The sequence below is a fragment of the Pinus tabuliformis genome, chromosome 1_2, assembly GCF_031772625.1.
Source record: "Pinus tabuliformis cultivar Carrire ecotype Pingquan chromosome 1_2, CPIR1, whole genome shotgun sequence".
NCBI classification, from domain to species: Eukaryota; Viridiplantae; Streptophyta; class Pinopsida; order Pinales; family Pinaceae; genus Pinus; species Pinus tabuliformis.
In genome coordinates, this window is record NC_142298.1 from 284,057,735 (window position 1) to 284,081,205 (window position 23,471).

General features: G+C 40.0%; 1 protein-coding gene across 1 annotated transcript in view; it reads left to right on the forward strand.

Annotated features, from left to right (window-relative positions):
* The window catches only part of LOC149205435 (SNF2 domain-containing protein / helicase domain-containing protein / HNH endonuclease domain-containing protein), a 460,346-nt gene that overhangs the window by 298,768 nt on the left and 138,107 nt on the right, over window positions 1-23,471 (forward strand). Inside the window, exons 13-14 of the mRNA XM_089397405.1 lie at window positions 20,749-20,814; window positions 20,934-21,032. Coding sequence (XP_089253531.1) covers window positions 20,749-20,814; window positions 20,934-21,032 — 165 coding nt within the window. The remainder of the gene's footprint in view (window positions 1-20,748; window positions 20,815-20,933; window positions 21,033-23,471) is intronic.

Consider the following 23,471-nt stretch of genomic DNA (forward strand, 5'->3'; position numbering starts at 1 on the left):
TGTCCTCAATTCAAACTCACTGCCTCAGATATGTGTTATCACAAGAACGGATGCACAAGGATGATGAGAAAATGACTCACAACTCTTCTTTATTTATACTAACTCATGTGGTGTCTCCAACATGCCTTGTGGCACACAAATACACTAGGCCGACTTGATCTAGGTGCCACAAAACCCACGAGCTATCTTCAAAAATTCGTATCTCAAGTTCTAGACCTCTGATTTGAGTGATTTTTGATGCTCCCGATTGCTCTTGGGATGCTTTATACCTCAAATCATCACATGTCCAAAACTCATCGTGGTTTCACACTCACCCACTTGGGTGCAAAGCCCACACCTTGGCCCTATTTTGGCGCTTCAACCTCCAAACCTCGAACCCTAGGGCTTGAATTACTTCCCAAGCTATCAAAAATCAACACTCCCTCTTAGCGAGGGAGGTACTTCCAAGACTAGGAAGTAACTCGTCATCATCATTACTGCTCGTAACACTCGCCCAATTCCTGACGCTCACAATTGCAACTATCCCTTAGAAGTGTCACTGTCACTGGAAGCCTCCTGCTTCTTCTTCTTCTCCTGAAATGTCTTGAACTCTCTCCATGATTCCTTCTTTGTAGCTATAGGAGCACCCTTGCTCCCCACTGACCACGCTCTCTTCTTGGTTTGCAAAGTCTCCCTCTAAACTTGCTAGCTCCCTTTAAAACTTGACTCCCTCTGAGCCTCCAAAACCTAGACCATCTTCTCTGGAACCGTTACCTGCTTGTAATGTCCCTTCCTAAATTATTTTGGAACAGGATTAATTTCTACATTTTGGGGCTGATTTTGGAGGTGATAGGGCCCATTCAATTTTATTAGGAGGCTAGACTTAGTAGAAGTTACTTTGATGTGGTTAATTTGTACGTGGGGACCACCCACACTAGGAGAATATGCATTCCCTAGTTCGATTTGCATGAAGGGGAATCGATGGTTAAATGAGGGACCCACAATGGAGGGAAAATGGAGGGAAACATGCTCCACAAAATCTATACAAGGAAGGTAACTCTCGTCATTTCAACATCTTATCTTTTGACATATTGAACTCAACCTTAGTTGCTCGAGTTGCTTAGCCGGGTTACTGTGCTGTTTAGCACATGAATGTCTCCGAGCAGTGATCTCAACCTTTGCTTCGGTGGAATTTGAGTGCCACCCTAGGAAGGCAATTCGTACTTCCTTGGAGGAGAGTTGGTGGAGTTTCATAGTCATATCATTCAGCATTTGTCTCAGCTAGTGCGTGTTTCTGGAGGACGCAGAAGGGGAAACACGCAAGTGTTGCTTGTGGGTTCATACGAGAGCAACGGGAGCAACTGCCAGGGGAGTTTGGGCATTGAAGCTACAGTGGAGGATCAATTTTCCTGGAGAATTTTGGAGCAGGAGGTTGCTACATTGCAACAGTTCGATTTACAGTCACCTGGGCCTGTGTGGAGAGCCATCACTAGGCTCACGTGGGAGTCGGAGGAAGGAATTGTAGAGTTGGAGCTGGCGGGGAGAAGTAGGAGATGACATGGAGGGCCATTCGAGGAGGATTGCTGGAGCTGGGAGAGAAGAGATTGACAGGATCAGTCACAACAACATAATTCAAAATTGGAGGAGGGCTAAGTTGTGAAGGGTCAATTTTTGAAGGTTGGAACCTGTGAAAATTTTATCACTGTAAGAACTGATTTATTTTACCTACTTACTTCCCGATAAGTTATTTATGAAAATCCTTCAGCAAATATTAAAATAAATTCTACTGGAGATATCACATCATAATACAAAAACAAACACATGCACAAGAATTAACACATCGACACAAATATTTTGGACAATTAGTCCCCGGAAAAACCCAATGTGGGAAAACCGGTGCAGCAAGGGAAGATTTTATTATTCAGCAATACATCAGTACAACTGGGTGCCAAACTGGCTTACCCAACAGAGAGAAAATTCTTCAGCACTTCCTCTAGTCTCAAAGGTCAGCCTGGCTGACCTTTGTGTAGCTCCCAGACCCTCTGCATCAGCCCCTGCCTCTCTACGTTAGCATTGGGCCTCTCCGCGTCACCCACACAGGCCCTCCAGTGACTGAGCAGTCTGCAGCCTCTGCCTCTACTTGAGAGGCTCTGTGTCTGCCTCTCCAGCATCTGCGCTGTTCCCCTGGTGCTGTTCTTGACTCTCTATTCCATGCTCGCTGCCTCCTGCTACTCTCGAGACGACTAGTTCGAATTTCTCAGCTAACCCCACTCCAGAAATCGAACTGACTGGTCTCCCTCAGTGTCTCCTCCAATTGACCCTCAAGCCTCTTCTTATACTTTTCTTGTTGGTCCTTCAACGGCCGAGATTAAATATCTAATCAACGACTAAGATTAGATTTGGCTTGATCCATGAATTTTGGAACCTTTTAACCCAGTTTTATATTAATACCCATTAATATTTTATCTTTCCTAAGTTTAGACTTAGAAACTCCATTAAAAATATTAATTATATTAATATCTCCCAAACCAGTTAGAATCTGCCCAAACCATTTCTGGGTCTTGGAGATCTCGATTCTCATGTGATTTAGCTTCTCCATCAATTTTCATGGCTAGAGCACATCCGATGCTGCCCCAAATCAACACTCCCTCTTAGCGAGGACTGCGCTCTAGTAATACTCCACACTGAACATTACTCTGATCATACGACATTGGTACCTGTGCTGATGCTAAGCCTCCTTGCCCAACATCTTCGGCACTGCAGCATCCTGTACTGCTGCCCACAAATCTATCACTGTCACTGCTACATCTGTACTACAACTCCCTCTGCATCCGTGCTGCTGTTGGTCCTTCTTCCCAACACTGCATCTGCACTGCAAACTTCTTCTCATCATGTTGCATCGTGCTACTGAACTGCAACATCATACCCATTTATGCTACTGAAATGGATTCTTTATCATCCCCATATTCTCCTTGAAATAATCAAACTTGGTTCTTCCAAGGGCCTTGGTAAGGATGTCTGGCACCTGTTCTCTTGTAGGAGTGTAGCTCAACTGTACAACTCCTCGTTGGACACAGTCTCTGACAAAGTGACACCGAATATCAATATGCTTTGACCGATCGTGAAACATTGGATTCTCAGAGAGCTTGATGCAACTCTGATTATCACACATGATCCTGGTCGATATTAATATGCTTTGACCGATCGTGAAACACTGGATTCTCAGAGAGCTTGATGCAACTCTGATTATCACACATGATCCTGGTTGCCTCCATCTTTCTTCTGAATAGGTTCACAAGTAGTTTTCTAAGCCATATGGCCTCGCACGAAGCTGTGCTTCCGGCCATATATTCTACCTCAACTGAGCTCAGATCCACAGATTTCTGTTTCCTACTGCACCAGGAGGTCATTCCTGATCCAATGTTGAAATAGTACCCAGAGGTACTTTTCTGATCCACTGAACTTCCTGCCCAATCTGCATCAGTAAACCCACTCAATTTGATATCCTTACCCCTGGGGTACAAAAGTCCATAATCCACTGTTCCCTGTAAATACTTGAGAACATGTTTGGATGTTGCCTAGTGAGTTCTCTTCAGCTCCACCATGAACTGACTAAGGTTGTTGACAACGTAGCAAATGTCTGGCCTGGTATTGACCAGATACATCAGGGACCCTATGAGCTGCCTATATAAGGTGGGATCAACATCTTTGTCTTCTGATGCATCAATCATCTTCCTGCTGTTTATCATTGGAGTAGCCATGGGTCTTTAGTTCTCCATCCTGAATCTCTTCAAGATTTCTATAGCATATCTCCCTTGCCCAAGGAAGATCTCTCCGTTTTGCTGCTAAACTTCCGACCCTAAGAAATAATGCATTCGTCCCAAATCCTTCATGTCAAACTCCGTGGCTAGATTCTGTTGACACCTAATCCGAAACGGATGAGGTGAAGCCGGACAGTCATCTAGAAGATGAACTGATCCGTTTTTGTATATGTATAAATAATAATAGTTGAATGAATAATATCACTCAGTTGTTTTGCGCTCATTAATTTCTGAGCTAACCTGGCCTGACATGGTATCAGAGCACAGGTCCCAGGTTCCAGAAATAGCGTAACTCCTCTGCTGCCTCATGAAACCTCTGCTCCCTGGCGCACCAGCGCTGCATACGCTCTCTGCTATTCTGAATGGCCTGACATCCCTTCTGACATCGCTGCATACGCCCTCCCTTTCCGCTGGTCTTTTTTTTGAAACACTAATTGCTCATAACGCTGCGTTGAGGTCCGTTCAAGGAAGAGAACGAAGGTCTCCGCCCGGTTACCAATACTATCAAGGAAGAGAACGGTAAGATGACTGCGTTTTATTGTAAGATGACTGCCGTTTTTTATTGAAGCTGCGTTAATGTATTGAAGCTGGGTTAATGTATTGAGAGCTGCGTTAATGTATGACCACTGCGTTAATGGTGTGCTATTGAGACCTGCGTTTAATATCAAAGCAGTGATATATATTGAGACTGCGTTTTTTTGAGCACGGTCTTAAGGTTTTTTTCTCGCAGAACTTGTCCGCTGCTATTAGAGATACCTTTGCTGGTTCGAATAGAATATATATGTGTTATTGGATGTTTTTTATTTGAAAAACTTGTGGATACAATAGCCAGCTCGAGGGACTTTTAAGAATGGTCACGTTGATACCAATATCTATCTTGCAGCAATAACACGCCATCAACAAAACCTATCACGGGTCGCAACAACAACAGTAATACACTTCCATTACAACCCCATAAATTGGTGGTATTGGTGGTATATGTTCACTGTGTTGTGAATATATTGGTGACTGCTTTTTTTGTCAAAACTGTGATATATATGTGCGCCCTTTTTTTCAAAACAATGGTATATGCTGAGCGCCCTCATTTTTTTGTTGAACTGTGATATATATTGATATATGGAAAAGCAGTGAGCGCCCTCATTCTTTTTAAAACAGTAATATAGTGATATATGTGAGCAGTCTTTGAGCAGTGAACACTATTTGAGCGCCCTTTGATTGATATATGTGAGCAGTGAACAGTGTATTGAGCGCCCTCATTTTTTTGTTAAACAGTAATATAGTGATATATGTGAGCAGTCTTTGAGCAGTGAACACTATTTGAGCGCCCTTTGATTGATATATGTGAGCAGTGAACAGTGTATTGAGCGCCCTTGTTTTGTTGAACAATGATATATATATGTGAGCAGTGATATATATATACTGTTGGAATGTTAGAAGAAAAATAAAATTGCATAAGGCAATCATATAAGGATTTTTTTTCTCTCAACAGAAGTGTTTTTGGCAGAGATATTTTTTTTTACAGAATGCATTCAATCATTTCAATGGTCGGAATAGTTCTCACTGGCAAGGAGAACTATCCTGAATGGTCTCGGATGGTGAAACACACCCTCATCTACAATGAGCTGTGGAAAGGTGTGTGTGTCGGAGAAGAAGACAGAGACCCTGTGCAGCCCACATCAGACAAAGAACTCGCCATTTGGGAAAACAAGAACAGCAAAGCCTTTGCATTGATCGCAGCATCTGTCAATGAGGAAGTAAGTCGTCATATTTCATCCTATTCCACTGCCTTTGAAGCTTTACAAAAGCTGAAAGAACTCTATGATACACATTCTGCACTTGAAGTTGTTCAGCTCATGATTAAACTCTTCACTCTTGAACTGAAAAATAATGATCCTCTTACTCTTGCATCTGAAATAAAGTCTATAGTGCATGATATTAAATCCACTAAGGTTGAGCTGGATATCTCTCTTATTGCCTTTCTCAAAGCACTCTATCCTACCTACTCTAACTATCTTGAGTCTTTACAAGCAAATGGAAATCTTAAAGATATAACCTTTGACACTCTTGTGAAAAAGTTTGCTGAAAGAGAGAAAGCCTTTGGAAAGAAAACAGTCCCTGAATCTTCTGAAGAGACTGTTTGCCTTGCTCATAAAGAAAAGCAGCCTGCTCAAGATTCTACAAGAGGAAGAGGTGGACGAAGAGGAAGAGGAAGATACTTCAGAGGCAGGGGGGGCAGACATCCTCAAGCAGAAAAGGCAGATCTGCATTGCATTCGCTGCAAACGAAATGGATCACATGATGCTTCTACATGCAAGCTACCATGGGACAAAGTTGAGCAGAGAAGAAACCAGCAGAAAGGTAAAACTGATGACACAGACAAAGGTAAAGCACCTGAATCCGCTCACTATATTGAGGCACAATGTAACATTGGAGTAAATGAAGACTTGTTTAATGCTTCACTTGCTTCTTCGAAAAATGACTGGTTGCTTGATTCAGGAGCAACCTGTCATATGACTTATAGGAAAGAATTTTTTGAAGATTTCACTGACAATGTTGATGGAGCAGTATACTTTGCAGATCAGTCAAAAATCAAGCCATCAGGGCTTGGCACAATCAGGCTTAAACTGCCTGGTCTTCCAGACTTTCTTCTGGATCATGTTCTATATCTCCCACAGCTGAAGAGAAACTTGCTGTCCCTGGTCCACATCCGCCAGCAAGGTCACTCCATTCACATGTTTGATGGCAAGCTTGAGGTAAGAAAGGCATCTGACCACTCACTTGTCATGAGGGGTATAGAAGAAGAAAGACTCCTTAAACTGCAAGGAACCTCTGCTCATGCACAACATTTCTCATATATTTCTCATCATGAAGAAGGTGCACTTCCATCAAGTTTATTATGGCATGCTAGATTTGGACATTTAAACTATGATAGTCTCTGCTTGTTGAAGAAAAATGGTGTTGCTGGTTTGCCTACAATTCCTAGAAAACATAAACAATGTGATGCTTGCATTCTAGGAAAGCACAGCAAACAGTCTTTTCATGATTCACATTCAAGAGCACATAGGAAGCTTGAACTTATTCATTCAGATTTATGTGGTCCAATGCCTGTTTCTTCTGCAAATGGAAATAAATATATCATGACATTTATTGATGATTACACCAGAATGTGTTGGGTTTACTTATTGAAGAACAAATCTGATGCTTTTCAAACATTCAAGAATTTTCATAAATGGATTGAAAATGATGCACAATCTCATATTGGGTCTATTCGCACTGATAATGGAAAAGAATATACATCAAATGAATTTGAACACTATCTTCGCCAACATGGGATTAAACATCAAACAACTGTGCCTTATAATCCTCAACAGAATGGTGTAGCTGAAAGAATGAACAGAACAATTTTGAATATGGTACGATCCATGCTTTTCTTCAAAAATGTAAAGATAATGTTTTGGGCTGATGCTGTTCTATGTGCTGCATATATAAAGAATAGATGTCCATCTAGTGCTATAAGAAACAAGACTCCTTATGAATTGCGGTATGGACATGTTCCTTCGGTAAAACATCTCAGGATATTTGGTTCCACCTGTTATGCTTTAATACCAAAGGTACATAGAAACAAACTTGGTGCTAGAAGTCGTAAGTGTATCTTCCTGGGGTATTCAAACACATCTAAAGCATACCGCCTTTATGATGAAGTAAATAAAAAGTTTGTTTTATCTAGAGATGTCATTTTTCTTGAATCATCCAAATCTGACAGTGTTGTTGAGCGGCAACTTGATCGCTTGGATAGATTCACAAAACCGAAATCATTTCAAGAGTTTGATAATCAGATTCCACATCTTGAAGGGGGGATTCCTATACTAGATCAACATGTGGAATCTTCTTCTGAAGAACAATCTCCCCTGCATGACACTCCAACAACGGATGATGCTTTAATTGATGTAATTGATAGAATTGGGAGACTCAATCTTGATTCAGACCCAACTCAATCAACAGAACAGCCTGGACCATCTCAGAAAGGTCCCCCAAAGTGGCTGACAAAGACACTTGAAAGTGTTCATCCTGATGAAATTGGAAAAAAAGGAACCAGAAATTCAAACCGACAAGATGGAGGTGATGTAGATAACTCTAATTCACCTGTTGATATGGATGTTACTTATGATTGTGAATTGAACTTGTCTACAGATTTTGAACCAACTTCCTTCAAAGAAGCTGCTTCTCATGATGAATGGAAAGAAGCGATGCAGAAGGAGTATGATGCCCTCATAAAGAATGGCACTTGGAAGCTGGTTGATCCTCCATTTGGAACCAAACCAATTGGCTGCAAGTGGGTCTACAAGAACAAGTACAAAGCTGATGGCTCACTTGACAAGCACAAAGCTAGGCTTGTGGCAAAAGTTTTTGCACAGAAGGAAGGGGTCGATTATGAGGAAACTTTTGCTCCCACAGCAAAATGGGCCACCATCCGGACACTCTTTGCACTAGCTGCTCAGAACGGTTGGAAAGTCCATCAAATGGATGTAAAAACTGCATTCTTGAATGGAGATCTAAAAGAGAATGTTTTTATGTCCCAGCCTGAAGGATTTGCTGTGAAAGGACATGAACACAAAGTATGCAAACTTGTGAAGTCCTTGTATGGCCTCAAACAAGCACCACGAGCCTGGTATGAAAAACTAACTGAGCATCTTCTGAAACTCAACTTCAAACATTTTGATCTTGATGATGCAACTTTATTTGTCAAGAAAGTTGGCAAAACAGTTGTATATCTTGTGGTATATGTAGATGATCTTTTAATGACAGGGAACAATGAAAGCTATATTGCATCCATAAAGAAAGAATTAGGAAAATTTTTTGAAATGACTGATTTGGGCTATGTTCATTACTATCTTGGCATTGAAGTAACCCAACATCCAAAGTCCATATTTCTTTCTCAAAAGAAATACATTGGAGATTTGTTATACAGATTTGGCATGACAGAGTGCAATCCCCTTTCTACTCCAATGGAACAAAACTTGAAGCTCACATCTACTGAAGGAAAAGAATTTGAGGATGCAACAAAGTATAGACAGCTTGTAGGAAGTCTCATCTACCTCACTACTACCAGACCAGACATTTCATTTGCTGTTGGAATCCTCTCCAGGTTTATGCAAAAGCCTTGTGAGGGACATTGGTCTGCTGCAAAAAGAGTTCTAAGGTACTTGAAGGGAACTCAAGACCTTGGAATCAAGTATACACAGGTGGAAGACTTCAACTTGATTGGATACTCTGATTCAGACTTCAATGGAGACAAAGAAACTGGGGTATCTACTTCAGGATATGCTATGAGTCTTGGATCAGGAGCTGTCTCCTGGAGATCACGCAAACAATTAGTACCAGCAGATTCCACAACAGAAGCAGAATACGTGGCAGCAGCTGAAGCAACGAAAGAAATTGTGTGGCTCAGGAAAATTCTTGAAGATTTGCAAGTAAAACAAATACAATATACTCCACTCATGATTGATAACACATCTGCAATAAAGTTGGGCAAGAATCCAAAGTTCCATGATCGTACTAAGCACATCAATACTAAATATCATCTGATCCGACATCATGTTGAGGCCAAAACAATTCATCTCCGTCATTGTTCCACAAACGAGCAAATTGCAGACATCTTCACCAAAGTGCTTGGAAGAGAAAAGCTTGAAAGATTCAGAACGATGCTTGGACTCACCAACATCCCTTCAGATTAAGGGGGGGAATGTTGACACCTAATCCGAAACGGATGAGGTGAAGCCGGACAGTCATCTAGAAGATGAACTGATCCGTTTTTGTATATGTATAAATAATAATAGTTGAATGAATAATATCACTCAGTTGTTTTGCGCTCATTAATTTCTGAGCTAACCTGGCCTGACAGATTCCTATTGCAGTCCCCTATGAGCCTGGATGATCCTGTCAGGAAGAGATTATCCACATATAATACTAAGATTAGAGGCTCATTCTCTACAACCAGATAGTAGCGATTTGGATCTGTGTCACTCTTGACAAATCCCATTTTCTGCAAGTAGCGATCGATTCGCCCATACCACGCTGTAGGTGCCTGTTTCAGCCCATACAAGGCTTTCTTCAATTTGCATACATGAGACTTCTTCTCATGTGTCTCAAAGCCCTCTGATTGTTTAATGCATACCTCTTCTTCTATCACACCGTTCAGAAATGTCGTTTTGACATCCATCTGATGAATCTACCACCCCATTTGTGTTGAAAGAGATATCACGGTTCTAATAGATGTATACCTGGCTACCGGGGCGAACGTCTCTTCGTAGTCAATTCCTTCCTTCTGAGCATACCCCTTAGCCACAAACCTAGCTTTGCATTTCTCAACACTGCCGTCTGCAACGTATTTAATCTTGTAGATTCATCTCGAACCTGCCACTGATCTGTCTTGAGGCCTTGGCACTACCTCCCGGACATCGTTCATCATTATGGAGTTGTACTCCTCTACCATCGCATCCAACCAAACTTGATGTTGAGCTGCCTCTTGAAAACTGGAAGGCTCCCCATCCTGAGCTACTAATGCCTGATATCTATCTGGCTTTTTTCGCTCCCCCTTACTGTTCCTTGGCGCATCGATGAAGTCCTTTGAATCTCGCATAATCTGACGAAGTTCCCTGTTCGTTTGTCGTATGTCAGCAGGTGATTTTGTTAGCTCCTCCTCATCTTGTGATTCTCCCTGACCCGAGGAAGAATTCTTTTCTTCTGTTGGTTGAAGAGGTTTGACTAACAGTTCCTCTTTTGACTTCTCCTCGGAAGACATTTCTCGATATTTTTTGAAAGCCTTGTCTTCCATGAACTTCACATCTCATCGAACTACTACCTTCCTGCTCCTTGGAAGATAGATTTTGTATGCCTTAGCGAGAACGCTATATCCCACTAGATATCCTTTCGCTGCAGTTTGATCCAGCTTCTTCCTCTTTTCCTTGGATATTCGACAATATGCTAAGCTCCCAAATATCCTGAAATGACTGACTTCAGGCGTCTTCCCTGTGAAGACTCTCTGGAGTAATCTTACCCATTGCCCGATGAGGAGTTCTATTATGAACGTAGACTGCTGTGTTGCATGCTTCTACCCATACGAATTTTGGCATATCCTAATCATACATCATGGCCCTAACTGCTTCTACAATAGTCTTGTTCTTTCTTTCTGCTACTCCATTCTGCTCTAGATTGTATGGAGCTGTCCACTCTCTTTTGATGCCCTTCTTAGTGCAAAAATCAGTTAAGTCCTTATCGACATATTCTCCACCATTATTTGAGTGCAAAAATTTTATTTTCTTCCCTGTCAGATTTTCCACCAGAGCCTTGAACTCTTTGAATCGATAGAAAACCTCGTCCTTGGTTTTCAAAAAAGAAATCCAAGTTTTCCTTGAGTGGTCATCAATGAAGGTAAGGAAGTACTCGGCACCACTAAGAGCTTTAGTGGACATGAGTCTGCAAATATCTGAGTGTATCAATCCTAGTACACTCTTGGCTCTATTTTTACTTCTAGGAAATGCTGCCTTGGCATAATTTCCTAGAGCACATCCTCTGCATACATCATCTCGTTCCATACTAAGAATCGGAACTCCTGTTAGAGTGCTCCTGAGAATTCTCAAAGGCCCATGGCGCAAATGTCGCATTCTTCTGTGCCATAGTTCGTTCAAATCCTTGTCTCCATGACTGCCTATGAGTGCCATTGGTGATTCTAGTTGTAGTCTATACAACCTGTTACTTTTGATCCCGATCTGCACTTTCTTTTTCCAGCTCGGGTGTTTGACGTATACTTTCTCCTTAATGAGGAAAACGTCATAGCCTTTGCTTTGAAGTTGCAACACGGAAAGTAAGTTCGTCCCCAATGCTGGTACAACAACACATTGGTAGCACGAAACTGCTCTCCCGTGTTTGTTTGAAAAACTATGGTATCCCTCCCTACTGGAGTACATTTTGCATTGTTCCCCATGTTGATCTGAAAGTTCGTCTTCTCCACTAATAATCTGAGAAACATGCTCGGATTCCTTTCATAAGCCAAGAGGCCCCACTGTCTATATACCATACCTCTGATGATGCAGAGCTAGTCACACAAGCCACTTCTTCTTTCAGCTTGGAAGCCAACATAGAGAAATGGAAATCACTTTCTCTTGTGCAATTTTCTGAAAATTTGTGCGAGTCTCTTGACGTAGATGCCTCTGCATCATGGTCTCGACCCATAATTGATTTTCCCTTCCTATCTCTGATTACTTGCTCTGATACCATGTGAAAATTTTGTCACTGCAACAACTGATTTATTTTACCTACTAATTTCCCAATAAGTTATTTATGAAAATCCTTTTGTAAACATTAAAATAAATTTTGTTGCAGATATCACAACATAATATAGAAACAAACACATGCACAAGAATTAACACATCGACACAAATATTTTGGACAATCAGTCCATGGAAAAATTCAATGTGGGAAAACCGGTGAAGCAAGGGAGGATTTTATTATTCAACAATTCTTCAGTACAACTGGGTGCCAAACTAGCTTACCCAACAGAGAGAAAATTCTTCAACACTTCCTCCAGTCTCAGCGTCATCCTGGCTGACCTCTGCGTAGCTCCCAGACTCTTTGCGCCAGCCCCTGCCTCTCTGTGTCAGCATTGGGCCTCTCTGCATCACCCACGCAGGCCCTCCAGTGACTGCGCAGTTTGCAGCCTCTACGTCTGCCTGAGAGGCTCTGCGTCTGCCTCTCCAACCTCTGCCCCGTTCCCCTGGTGTTGTTCCCGACTCTCTGTTTCGTAGTTGCTGCCTCCTGCTGCTCTCCAGACTACTAGTTCGAATTTCTCAGCTAACCTCGCTCTAGAAATCGAACTGACTGGTCTCCCTCAATATCTCCTCCAACTAACCCTCAATCCTCTTCTTATACTTTTCCTGTTGGTCCTTCAACGGCTGAGATTAAATCTCTAATCGATGGCTAAGATTAGATTTGGCTTGATCCATGAATTTTGGAACCTTCTAACCCAGTTTTATATTAATACCCATTAATATTTTATTTTTCTTAAGTTTAGACTTAGAACTCCATTAAAAATATTAATTATTTTAATATCTCCCAAACTGGTTAGAACATGCCCAAACCATTGCTGGGTCTTGGAGATCTGATGTGCTTTAGCCTCTCTACCAATTTTCATGGCTAGAGCACATTCGATGCTACCCCAAATCAACAGAACCAAGGGAAACCCTTTTTGGGTTTTTCTGGGTTTTGGGCAAGGATCACACTCATAATTTTATAGAATTTTCTGGGCAAATCTAAGGGGTCAAACAGGGGTCCCAACTCGGCTAGCAGCTAGAGGAGCTAAGGGGAATTTGGGCCAAAATTTCGAGACCAACATTTGGCGAATTCCTTTGTGGGTTATTCTGGGTATTTGGTAGAGAGGTCGGGGTTAATTTTCCATAATTTTTTGAGCAAGAGAAGTGGTGTTTCTAGCCATTTGAAATCAGCAGAAAGGGCAGTTTTTTAGGCAGCGCAGTGCAGATTGGTGTAGCAGTTGAGACATCCATTGATTCAGCCATTTCTCACCTGGGTTTGGTCATGCTTGTCCATTGAGACAAGCCCATGTGCACCACTCTATTATCTATTGTATTTTTCCCTCAAAGAAGTAATAAAATGGCTCAACAGTTCATTATTTCTAGCATTTCCATGGGTGCTTAATATATATTTCGTTTTTATATTTGCTGAACGGATTGTATGCTTAATATAATAGGAACATTACATTGCTCCTTTGAAGCCGCACCTCTACCTGCTTCTCTGGAACCTGTAACGACCAAAAGTTGTATACGCAACGGAAATCTTTAAATTACATCAAAGACGTAAATGTCCATTGTAAGACATGTAACTGTATATTGAATTGATGTAAGATATGAGATGATTACAGATGAGAATGAGGATCTGCTTATATAGCCTAGGCAGGTCCTTTTCGTGAATGGTCGTCTCTAAGACATGCCTCTTCATTACTAACTAACTAACCATTAGTTAATTAATTATTATTTATTATTATTATATTTATTATTTTTATATGAATTATATTCATAACATTTACTCTCTCTTCAAGAAACTTTGTCCTCAAAGCTTACTGATGAAAGTTTGGATCTCTTTTTTTTTTGCTCGTCGCGGAAATGTCATCTTCGTTGTTACAAGATGATATGATGCTCTAAGTGATAGACAAAATTGTTGTACTGAGAATGGATCATACCATCCTAGATTAATGTTCTATGGATTCTTTTGATCTTTGAAAATTATTGATGAATAGTTATCGTAGAACTTGATTCTGCAAACTTCAGTGTTTTTGGGAACATAAATTTGTCGTTTATGTTTTGAGTGATACTGGTACGTAGATTGATTGGAAAGTCTGCTCTTTTGATATAGATGGCGATAAATAGTTCTTCTGGTTGGAATTTCTTTTATCATTTTGACAACTTCTTGATTTTCTTCAGGTGTTGTTGTTGAGTTGGCTACTGAATCTTTGTTTGGAATGTCTATCGTTTACTCTAACTTCTGAACATGTTTTAACTTCTCTAGATTTCTCTTCTTCTTTACTTGTGATATCGACTGGATCAATATTTATTCTTTTTTTTTTCAACTTGGACTGAAACGACTGACGACCTCAATACTTCGTTTTGAAGTTGTTCTAACTTGTCATTTAGTGACTTGTCATTTTTAAGCTTTTTTATTTGCGTAAGGCTTGATAATGATTCCTTTGACGTGAAAGTTCGCCATTTTCTGAATCGTTGACTTTGTCCTTAGTATCTTTCTCTTTATCTTTTAAATTTTTGATTTTCTCTAATAATTTTTGATTAAGGGTTTTTAGGCACAATTTTTTTTTTTTTTCTAATAGATTCTCCTTTAGTTCCTTATCAAAACTTTCCTTTTCTTATTTTAGTTTTAGTTTCTTAACCTTGAAGTTTTTATCTGTGAAAGTAATTTCTCATTGTGGTCCCTTAGACGCCAAATTTCTTCGTTGTTTTCTGTTGATTTTTCTTGAAACCGATCTTCAAGATCTTTATATTTCTTCTCTGATGCTTCATTCTTTTGTTGAAGTTTTGCGATTTCTTCCTTTAATCATTTTATTTGCTTCTGCTCATTGTCTTGATGTTTTTCTGTACTAAATAACCTTCCATACCTTGGACAACGTAAATTGCACTTTTTTTGAATATATGTATATCTAATTTCATCTAGACAACTTGGACATTTAGTCCAAAATAGTGATTGTTGTGTGGGACTCATCATGAATACTTCATTATTTTTGAATTATGCCCCATTTTTCTTGACTTGATAATCTTCCTTCTAAATAATGGTTTTTTTTTTTTCTTTATTTTGTTTTATTTTTTGTTTATAATTATTTCATTTTTTTTTATTTTATTATTTTGCTTTATATAGTTTTAAATTTTTTCTTTTTCTTTTTGAAAAGTTACAATCCTAGTGAAACGTGGCTATTCACCTCTTTGGGGTATAATATAAAATATATGTCCACTTATGTGCCTTTGACTCGGTTAATTTTCTCTACGTAAAAGTAAAACTTACCATTCACATAGAGAGATTTTATATTCCTTTTGTTCTTTTTTTATCTCGAAAATACCATGGGCAATTACCATGGGTTACTAAAACCACGAGCTTGTAAAATACTTAATAAAGAATGAAGATAATCTTATCTACTCTTCTTTCTCTTACGTATAGTTATAAAGATATTTGAAAATATTCCCTTTTGACTTTATCATGCACTTTTTATTAATAATATAGAACCTTTATATATATATATATATATGAATGTTCTCCTTCGAAATTTACATCGGACTATATTTTTCTTTTACCAGAATAATTGAAATTTCAGTGGCCAAAGGTTTTATTATTTTTTTTTTAATTAAATAATAATATTATTATTTTTTTAAATTGTTTCCTTTATAATCCCTTTTCCAATTCCTTATTTTTAACTCTTTTTTTTTTTTTTTATAAGTGGCCAAGGGCCTGACTGAAAATGGAGAAACTCGAATTTGTGTAGCGAAATGCTTTAGTTGCGACGACAAGTTGTGGGCGAAAGGCCAAGATCTACCAATGTTGCTCTGATACCAATGTAATGAATACAATTCCTATACTCAGAGGAATGCTTTGATATCAATGTAACGACCAAAAGTCGTATACATAGCGGAAATCTTTAAAATACTTCAAAGACATAAATGTCCATTGTAAGACATGTAACTGTATATTGAATTGATGTATACAAATGAGAATGAAAGCCTACCTATATATCCTAGGAAGGTGCCCTTTCGTGAATGGTCATGTCTCTAAGACATACCTCTTCATTACTAACTAACCATTAATTAACTAATTATTATTTATATATGAATTATATTCATAACAGAGCTTGCACTTGGTCCTCCTGCTTCTTCTTCCCATGATCCATAGGCTTTCCTGTCAGCCTTTACAGACCATGCTCTCTTACTCCAATCACAACACCTACAGAGCTAGAGCCTCTGGGCCTGAGTCTTGCCTTCCCATTCTGAAACGAGACCTCAAACCCCTTCTGCTTGATCTCTGAGATAGATATCAAGCTATATCTGAGTCCTGGTACAAACAATACATCTTGGACTCGCATCACTTATCATGATTCCACCTTGAATGGATCAACTCCCGATCCTCAGATCTCCTTTTGACTCTTGTCACCCAACACCATGTGCAAGATTGAGTCCCAATCCCAATCAACTAGAGTCTTGAGTACCTCTTGTGACCTTGTCATATGTTTCGACGCACCGATGTCCACGTACCATGCAACCTCATCAATGGTACCCTGCGAGAAATGAGAGATCAGGGCAAAGTCCTCCTCTTGCAATCTCCTGGAGAGATTATTTATCTCGGTAGAAGTGGCAACATCAATGACCTGCTTCCCTTTTTTCTTCTCGTCATCTCCCGTCTTCTTCTTAATCAGAAATATCGACAAAAAATCACCCATCTCGCCACAGTTGAAACACTTGATCTTACTCAAGTCCTTCTTCTGCTTGCCCGTCATTCTTGCTGCAAGTGCCATGTCATCACTTGAAGCTTCTTCTTTGGATGAAGATCTTTCTCTCGCAACTCCTCCTGCATGTAGTCGTCCCACAGCCTATTCTAGTCTGGCAACTTCTCTCTGGCAACGATTGCCTTGATGAAGGGCTTCCATTCCTCGGTGAACCCTTTCAAAGCAATCATCACCATATCAGAATCTGAAATAGTCACGCCGACAACAACAAGCTCATCTTTGACTTGAGACAACCTCGTCATATACAAAGTCACTCCTTCACCTTGCATCATCTTGGTGGATTTCAACTTATCCTGCAATACCAGTACCCAGTTCTTGTTCTTATTTTGGAACAAATTTTGAAGAGCCATCCACATCTCATGTGTAGTGTTCTTCTCAGTCAAATGAGGTATTAGGGAATCCTTCACATCATCTAGGATGATCAATCTTGCCTTCATATCCAATTCCTCGTACACTTCCAACTCCTTAAGGTCATTCAACTTCTTGATGGCTTTCTCGGCGAATTCCCAGATCTTGTTGACCTACAAGACCAACTTGATCCTTTCCTTCCATGGACTATAGTTGGACAACCCTTCCAACCTGTCCTCATACCGAAGACCAACTTGCAACTTCGACATTGTAGTGATCCCTTCACCTACAATGTGACCAACTCCCTCTTATGCTGTACTTTGTTGTGCACACTCTGATTCACTGCCCCTCAAAGTAGCTTAGACACGCTTTGACACCATGTTGAATTTCCACTATCCTGGTGTTTAGGATAGAATCTTAGATCATTGACATTACCAAACCAATAATTACAACGAAGCTACTTTGCACAACGGAATATAAACAATAGTAAATCTACCAGTGCACAAAATATACGCAACTTTTTACACAATATTGTACAATAACCCAATCTTCATTATATTAATCCAACTAAATAATACAATAGTCTAGGGCTCTCGTACCAGGGATACTGGCCCTCAACTATCCAATGGTACAAGAATACAAATTCAAGATAATCTGATGGTCTAGTTGATGTAGTGCATGATCGCAACTTCTTTGTCATATCTTGTACACCTGCGGGACCTTCGCACCCAATCTACAACACTTGCCTCTATCAACGCTCCAAGTCCATTTGGCCACTGAATCTCGACTATCCAATGTGCTCTTACGTTGATCGTTTTTTCATCAACACATCGAGACTTCAGTTGCGTTGTTCACAACTCCGTTTGTGAACAACTCACAATTGCCCATTGTTGCTCTTCAGCTACTCAGGGTCTTCTTCCCACTATAGTCTACCTTTGCTGCTTCAATTAATACTAACATAGGGCAGGAGGGCTGCCACCTATCACCGCCAAATGTCAGTTCTTTAATGATGAACACAGGGTCCAACAATCTGCTCCTCTAGCTGGCCAAACCTGAGCTCCCAAACTGCCACTCCTAGCAGCAACTTTTTTCCATCAAAGTGCTTCACGTAGGGCTCCAGCTTGGGTACTTTCACGCTGCCCTCCAACAATATTCAAGATGCCAATCTCTGTCCAACCACAGACTACCATTAAACTAGCATCCAAAACTACACAAATACATACCTCTGCAAACTCAAGGGCTGGTACTTTTCTCTACAATTCTGGTCACTGGTTAGGGCTTGCTAGCAGCCTACTACAACCCTCTTTTCTCCACTTCCAGACCTCCCAAACAGTGCGGCCTTCTCCCAAGCCTGTTCTCTCTCCTTTGCTGCTGTTCTGGCCACCTTCTAGGCCTCAAAACGCTGCCCTACAGCCCCCTGTTCACTCAATACCTGACTTGCGGCCTATTGCTGCTCCTCGGCCTCTTGAACAGGTCACTTTAGGCCTGTGGCCTAACTGTAGGTGCTCCTCCTAGCTGCGGCTGACCTGTAGAAGAAAGATACCATAAAAATCAAGCCAAAACACCACCCAGAACTGCCCTTAAGCAATGCGGCTGCCTCTGTGATGACTTGGAGCTGCATTCAGAAGATAAAGATGCCCATAATAGCCCTCTCTTCCAGGCCTTGTCCTCAAATCAAACTCGCTGACTCAGAGATGTGTTATCACAAGAATGGATGCACAAAGATGATGAGAAAATGGCTGACAACTCTTCTTAGATGACTTGGAGCTGCATTCAGAAGATAAAGATGCCCAGAATAGCCCTCTCTTCCACACCTTGTCCTCAAGTCAAACTCGTTGACTCAGAGATGTGTTATCGCAAAAATGGATGCACAAAGATGATGAGAAAATGACTGACAACTTTTCTTAATTTATACTAACTCATGTGGTGTCTCCAACATGCATTGCGGCACACAAATACACTAGCCCAACTTACTCTAGGTGCCACAAAACCCACCAACTATCTTCAAAATTTCATATCTCAAGTTCTAGACGTCGGATTTGAGTGATTTTCGATGCTCCCGGTTGCTCTCGGGATGCTCTATCACTTCAGATCATCACATTTCCAAAACTCATCGTGGTTTCACACCCACCAGTTTGGGTGCAAAGCCCACACCTTGGGTTCCAAGCCCACAATGCCCTATTGTGGTGCTTCAACCTCCAAACCCTGAACCCTGGGGCTTGTAGTACCTCCCAAGCTATCAAAAATCAACATAGCAAGCTTAATGAGGCTATCGTCCTTATGCTTTGGGTTCTTTGTAATTGCTCTTTCCTAATAGATTATAACAATATGTATACTTCAGAGTTATCCAATGGAAACAATTATCAACAATTCCTATTGCAGGGGATTATCAGTTGTGACCATTGAGCTAGCTACTGTTAGCCCAACTAGGCATTTTAATCTAGTTTTATTTAAAACACCTTTATGTTTCATGATCGGCATGTTCAGATTTGTCATTTCTGTGAACAAAGTTCAAATCTTTCTGCCAAGCTAAGTTGCAGGAAACGTGGCCCTAGGGGTCGTTTCCTCCCGGAAAACAAAACAAAACCCGGAAACGCGTACCGTACGGCCTGGAAACGCGTTTCCGGCCGTACTGTCACGTTTCCCGAAACGGAAACGTGGCAGTACGGCCGGAAACGCGTTTCCAGGCCGTACGAGCCACGTTTCCCCAAATTTATGTGTTGTTGTGTTTTTTTTTTTTTTTTTTTTTTTTAATTTGTTTTTAATTTGTTTTTAGGTTTCCGGGATGTTCTAGAAACCTATTCTAAAGTTATAAAAGAGCAGTTTGTCTCATTCTCTCATCACACTATTCAGCAAGTCGTTTCTCTTGGAGACTGGCAGTTGTTTCAGCTAGGGTGCATCATCTTCTTCAGCACTACCATCCACTGTTGAGCATTGCGCTGCTTCTATTTTTGATGAGGATTGTTATGATGAGGATTAGTCTTTTGTGACTTGTCTCTATAGTTCTTGCAGCGTTATAGTCTTTATTGTACTTGCAGCCTCATATACTAATATAAATAAAGGCTGATTTTGGATTTCCTATATTTTTATTTTCATTATGTGATCATTCATGACTCATGAGTAAATGTGATGTAAATTTAATCTTAATGTTTAAATGTAATAAATTATAATCATATAACGTAAATGTATCATTCATGCTTTATGATTGCACATATATATAATAATAATTTTTAAATATTTTTAATATATATATATATATATTCGCGTTTCCCTGTTTCCAAAATTTGGGGAGGTCGCGTTTCGTTTCGCTTCCCGTTTCGGAAACTCGTTTCCGTTTCCCCGTTTCGTGCAACTTAGCTGCCAAGCTTTCAGACTAACAGATAATGGATAGTGTTTCTAAGCAGTTCTTAGTTGGCGAATTGTAGAGGAGTATGTGATTTGTTTGAAAGAGAGTATATTGCTTTGGAGCAGTTTGAATGATATGAATTTTTGCGTAGATATAAGATTGAACTTCTGAATGTTATTTCGCAGGCAGAGGATCGAGCTCATAGACGAGGGCAAAAGAATGCAATCAATATATATGTCTTCTGTGCGAAGGTATGCATAATCGATGCTAGTCACTTGCATTCTAATTAACCAAATTGAAATAAAATGTATATATCAGAAGTCACTGTGATTGATATAAGTTCTCAGTGGTGTTTATGGACTTTAATTAGGATACATCAGATGAAACACAGTGGCGGACATTGAACAAAAGCCTGGAACGAATTTCAACCATGATGAATGGCATAGATGACTGTATACATGAGATAGAGGTATTATTGTGATTATTTACGAATAAATTTAGCTTCCTATTTTCCATGAAGCTACAGTAATATCACTAGTGGGGTTACCATATGACTGATATTAACCTCTGATATGCAGCATTATCTTTCAAGAATTAATCGAAGAAACTAGTCTGGAAAATCCCTTAGTCAGTCTACTTAGATATGCTTGGTAAATGTGATGTCTGCATAATAGGAATCTACATGTTTTATCTTCCTTATCTGGAGATGCAGATGACTTGGGAGCCTTTCTCTCTCTCTATATATATGTGTGTGTGTGTGTGTTTTATCTTCCTTATCTGAACATGTACATGACTTGGGAGCCTCTCTCTCTCTCTCTCTCTGTATATATATATATATATATATATATATATATCGTGCAGTTGTTTAATAATAATAATAATATAATTTATTACTGTTTACGACCTGTAAATCAGGGTTTAGACAAGTATATGACATGGCTAAGCTAAGTTTTAGATTGATAAATCCTATAGTAAGGTTAGTGACATTGATGTGACTTGCATTGTAGGGTTTGTTGAGATCACGAGAGAAATAGCCAACCCAATAACCTGCAAAATTAAAGGAGAAAACAACACTAAACAATTGTGATAAAGCTGTCCAAAAGATGTCCTAGAGCGAGGGGTCGAATGATGAATCCCCAAGGGATCAGAAGCCAGATTTTATTTTTATGCAGAAATTTAATTTCCAGGAAGCTGGAAAGTGATTATTACTTCAATTAACGAAGAATAAATTAGCCTAAATTGAAAATATGATAAAAGTTCAGAAGTAGACACCTCTAGGATCAAACCCTTGCATGAGGGTCTCACTTACCACTTGAAATTCACTGCTGTAAATTATGTAGCAGATCTAAAACCCTTGGGCAATCCCTTGAAATTTGCTTTAGATCAGCTTTCCTACACAACACAAGAGAACCATACCTTTCTTGGGCCAAATAGATAAGACTTAAGCATAATCCAAGTGATGAACTAGCTTAAAATAAAAATTGAAGTTCAAGTTAGTGAAATATTTTTATTTTTTCTATTTTATAAAATAGAATTTTGAAAAAGTTCTGGATTTTTAAAAATATGTGGTTGCTTTGGTTAGGCTTACTTTTGATAATTTCTGGTAGCATTGGATTTGCTCTAAGTCTCAAATTTTGCAGGGAGGTTTGGGCACATGTATTCCAAATAACCTAGAAAACGTTTTGGAAAATTCCACCCAGAGACAGTTTTATTAAAATAATTAATTATTTTTAATGGGTCCTTAAGTCTAAACTTAGGAAAATAAAATAATTAAAGGGCATTAATATAAACTATGGGCGTAAGTTCTAGAATAAGATGAGGATCAAGCAGAAATGATCTTAGCCATTTATTAGTTTCTAATTTGGGCCGTTGAATGTCAATGAGGAGATTATTTAAGGAGGCTTGAGGGTCACCTGAAAAGACATAGAGAGTGAGTTCAAAAGTTAGATTTTTTGAAGCCGAGCAGCTTCTGGGAGAGTATCGATAGTGAGCTTGTACAGTGAGGGGAAGGGATAGTTGGGTTGGAGTATCTTCTCTAGAGCCCAGGATACACAGTAGAGAGGAAGAGAGACACCAGAAGGAGGTAGCGTAGGACATAGGAGGGGTTGACGCTAAGTGAGAAGGGCTCACCCAGAGGTTGACGTTGGGCCAGGAGGGGTCATGCAGAAGCAATGCAGTCTCCAAGCAGAAGTCCAAATTTGCTGAGGGAGCTAACATTTCTGAGCCAAGAGGGCTAGAAACTTCTCCAGAAGGAAAATTGATCCCTGGTTGAGCTGAAACAGGGCCTTAGAGGCTAATAGAGGGCCCACGTAGGGGCAGCGCAGAAGTAGCGTGGGAAATTGCAGTTTAGCTGTCGGATCAGGTAGGACTTGCTGGGTAGAGTGAGGTAATCTCACAAATTTCTTTTGCTAGTTTATTTCTCTGTAAATGGATTGCCAGGAGGGCATCCAGAGTTGTTATTCAGAAAACTATTGCATAATAATAAAATCCCTCAGAGTGGTTGTACCGGTTTTCCCGCATTGGGTTTTTTCGGGGACATTTGTCCAAAAAATACTGTGTCCTTTTTGTTGTATCTTTCTCTATTGTTCTGTTCTTGTTTTGGGCATATTATATAATTGGTGTAGGCTGCAGTGTATTAGCTTCGATATTTGCTGTAGGAAGCAGTAAATAATTTGTTTCAGTAATTAGCAAATAGGAGAAGTTTGATCAGTTGCTGTAGTAGGGATTACGGTTTATGGAATTTTCACATGGTATCAAAGCGAGTGCAGGTGAAGGAAGAGGAACAGTGCCAGAGAACCCAGCATTGAGCAGAAGAGGGAGGTCGAAAAAGTTGCAGGAGGCAGTGGTTCGAAACCCTAGAGGGTTTGCGCAGTTCAAGCCGGGAGGGCAGAATTTCGAGGCAGTTTCT